Below are 3,438 nucleotides of genomic sequence, written 5' to 3'. Positions count from 1 at the left end.
TTTTATGATATATTTTATTTCATTTTTATTTCGTTTCATTAGATAGTCTAATTTTATTCTATAATCTTAAATATAATTTCTTTATATTTTGATAGAACTAAAAAATAATGATAGAAATGGTAATAATACTTCAAAAATAAAAAAATCATGCTGCTATCATTTATAAAGAAAAGGATAATAATAAGAAAATATCGATAATAGAGAGAATAATTATAAATATACAATAAATCAATTATATATTTTTAGACACATAAAGTACTAATCATTTTTGACCTCCCTAAAATAATTAAATGTTTATAAAAACGATCGACTTGTGTATACTTTTTAATTGCACAATTACAAAAAATTTATGAAACTAAAAATGACGAACAAAACTTTTATAATGTAAGTATCACTATTCATGTTTTACGCTGATCTTTGTTCGCTATTCCTTTTTGTCTACAGTATTTATTAATTTACCTTAATATATTCTTCTAAACAGTTAGTCAGATATTTGACATATCCAGGCACTCCGTGATCTCGTGCAACATGCATGGACCAGGCGGCCGCGTCTGGTGCAGCTGCGACGCCGATGCCGTTGGCAGAAGTGATAATATGATTCTCTAGACCTCCTATTTTATCCGCACGCGTCCAAACAAGAGCGCGCAAAGCTGCTAGTGCTATTGCATTATATGTACCCGCCTTGTTTGATGAGGAATAACCAGCGTAGAAGCCGTTTGCAAGTGGTCTGAGTTCATGATCGACTTGTACGGCTTCTCGCAATATCGCCGGTATGTATTCGTTAAGGGTGACATGCTGAAGTTGCGCGACGACGATGCGACGTGCCTCCAAGAAGAGCTTCGCGTCGTCCCAATGCACATTCGTCTCCGCCAATTTCTCCGCCACACGATTATGCTCGCGCAAGAAGACCCGATACAACAGGCCAAGCGCATTGTGATCGGTTTGTTCGCACAATTCGCAAGCGGTCAAGTTGACTTTACCGTCTTCGTAAGTCTTGATTAGATGCAACTTGTCGTCGGTAGCGCCATAGATACCGGTACCATCTAAATACGACGAGACACCATTCATCTGCTCTCTCGTCTCGAATTGACAGCCGTGTACCGTTAAACTTGGCACCGATCGCCAGTAACGTCTGCAGCCAAATTTTTCATCGCGCATCTCGTAGCACTCCGGATGCTGCTGCACATTGGAGCAGCATTTATTCTCAGGACCCGTGGGACGCACTATGGCAGCGATATCCTGCAGCACTAGCTCCGACCAAACACCAGACAGACTAGTCAAACCCTCGTGACTTGCTACTCTCGGAAAGGATGACAGAATGTGGGAGATGACATCGCTTGACGCGGGTAGACTATGAGTACCCACCGACTGACGCGGTCTCGAGATGCCTATGAGGATATATAAAAATAAGAGCTCGTTATTAGAGTTTGGAAACTTTACTTCTTTATCTTTAATTTTATCTTTATCTTTTCTTCCATGTCTTTATTTTATTTTTTTTCTTTTATTCTTTGATAAAATTATACTATATTTTTATTTATATTCTTAAATAAAACAGTGCCATTAAAAGTTATGAAAATTTAAAATAAAGAAAGCAACATTAATTTTTCAACATCAGGGTGCTCCATTCAGTTATAATAATAACCTTAAATTTTTACGTTATATTATTTCTATAAAGAATAATCTTCTTATGTTGAATAAATTTATACTTATAAATATAAAAATTAGTTCAAATAATTTATTAATGAGAGAAAATATATATGTGTATGTGTGTGTGATTAAAAAATATGTTAATGAAGAAATTTATATGAAATAATGAGAAATTATTGTGGGAAATTATTATAGGGTGCTTTTTTTACATCGTGTTAAATGCAACAGTTAATTGTATTTATAAAATATTCTCATGGGAAATGTAATAACGTTATTTGTTGTTTACGCTACTTTCGATCGTTTGTTTTTATGCCGTGGGTAAGAATAGTTTCTTCTTTAAATGAACTTACTATTCAGGCAATTATAACTCTCTAATAGAAAGGATGAATGGCATTAATGAGATTAATATAAATATATATATACACACACACACACATCCCAAGTAACATTTAATGTCACAGGAACGTCAAATTAACATAAAATTGAGTTAAACTTTCATCAAGTCTCAATTAAGATGACGTCATCTTGTCCTCATCATAATAATCAAGTATTATTTGAGATCATCTTCACAATTGCTAACTCTAACGAAAGGGAATAAAATGTTAGACTAAGAATGAGTTTGATGTATAAAATTTTAAAGAATTTTTAGATCCTTAAAAAAGCATGATAAAAATAGGACAAATTTGTTATTGATGATACAATTGAAAGTTAAAAGTCTGAGTCTATTAAGTAAGAGTCTACTAAAAGAAATGTTAAAATAATATTTTTTTATATTATATGATATATCTCACTTTTGAAAAAAGAATTTCAATATTTTTTTATTTAGAAAATTAATATTCTTTTTGCCAAATTTTTTCAATATAATTTTTTATGATGTTTCATTTACGTTAATAAATGTCAAGATTACGAATGGCAAGCGTAAAGTCGATCTAAATAGAAAGCGAAATTTTTTTGAAATGTAGTATTTATATAATGGAAATCAAAAAGTATAACATTATGCATGGAATGTGAAATGATATAATAACATATTGGCATGCAAATATTTAGCACAAGATATCAGTTAATACGTTTAAATACAATAGACAGAAGAATACAGATTAACAAAATAAAATAATATAACAATTGTAAAATTAACGTCAATAATAATGCATTAATAATTATAGAATAGGATATAAAGATACGAAGGGTATAGAGAGAGATATTTAACATGTAATATACAAGATGTATATTAATAAAATTGTATATGAACAAATTTGATAACATTTTAAACGCGGATGCACACGATGACTCACGCTGATGCTACCGGAGTGAAGGAGTCGCCAGAAGGCGGCTCTTCGTTGGGTCTCGAAAAGTGTAATGTGTGTCAAAATTCTGTGTCATGGTTACGCACAGGCGTCGCTCTTTAATGATCACGCAAGTAAGTGTTACACAGTGCCATGGTTTCTTCCTACACAATGAACGCAACCCTTTCATTCGTGATGAGTGTGACGCGCACGATTCATCAATGAGGACGACAATGAGTTTATATTTGATGAAAATGACTGACATTCTTCACTTTTTTGCACAGCTCTCTTTGATGAGATTTTTCTAATAGTGAAATAATTATTTTAACAAATTGTGGTCTTGTTTTTAACAGTCTGCGGTTTACTGGGACAAGCTTGGAACAATTGTCTTTAAGTATCATCAGTTTTTTTATTTTTCATCGGTAAAATATATATTTATTGCAATATATATATATATATATATATATATGTATATATATATATATATATATATATATATATATATATA

General features: G+C 31.8%; 1 protein-coding gene across 1 annotated transcript in view; it reads right to left on the bottom strand.

Moving 5' to 3' along the window:
- Positions 1-3,438, bottom strand: part of LOC105619452 — a 25,443-nt gene that overhangs the window by 4,651 nt on the left and 17,354 nt on the right. The window contains exon 5 of the mRNA XM_012200969.1: positions 460-1,388. Within this exon, the coding sequence (XP_012056359.1) occupies positions 460-1,388 (929 nt within the window). The remainder of the gene's footprint in view (positions 1-459; positions 1,389-3,438) is intronic.

Source organism: Atta cephalotes (genome assembly GCF_000143395.1).
Source record: "Atta cephalotes unplaced genomic scaffold scaffold00021, whole genome shotgun sequence".
NCBI lineage: Eukaryota > Metazoa > Arthropoda > Insecta > Hymenoptera > Formicidae > Atta > Atta cephalotes.
The sequence above is the reverse complement of the archived record's forward strand: the minus strand, read 5'-3'. Positions and strand labels throughout refer to the sequence as shown.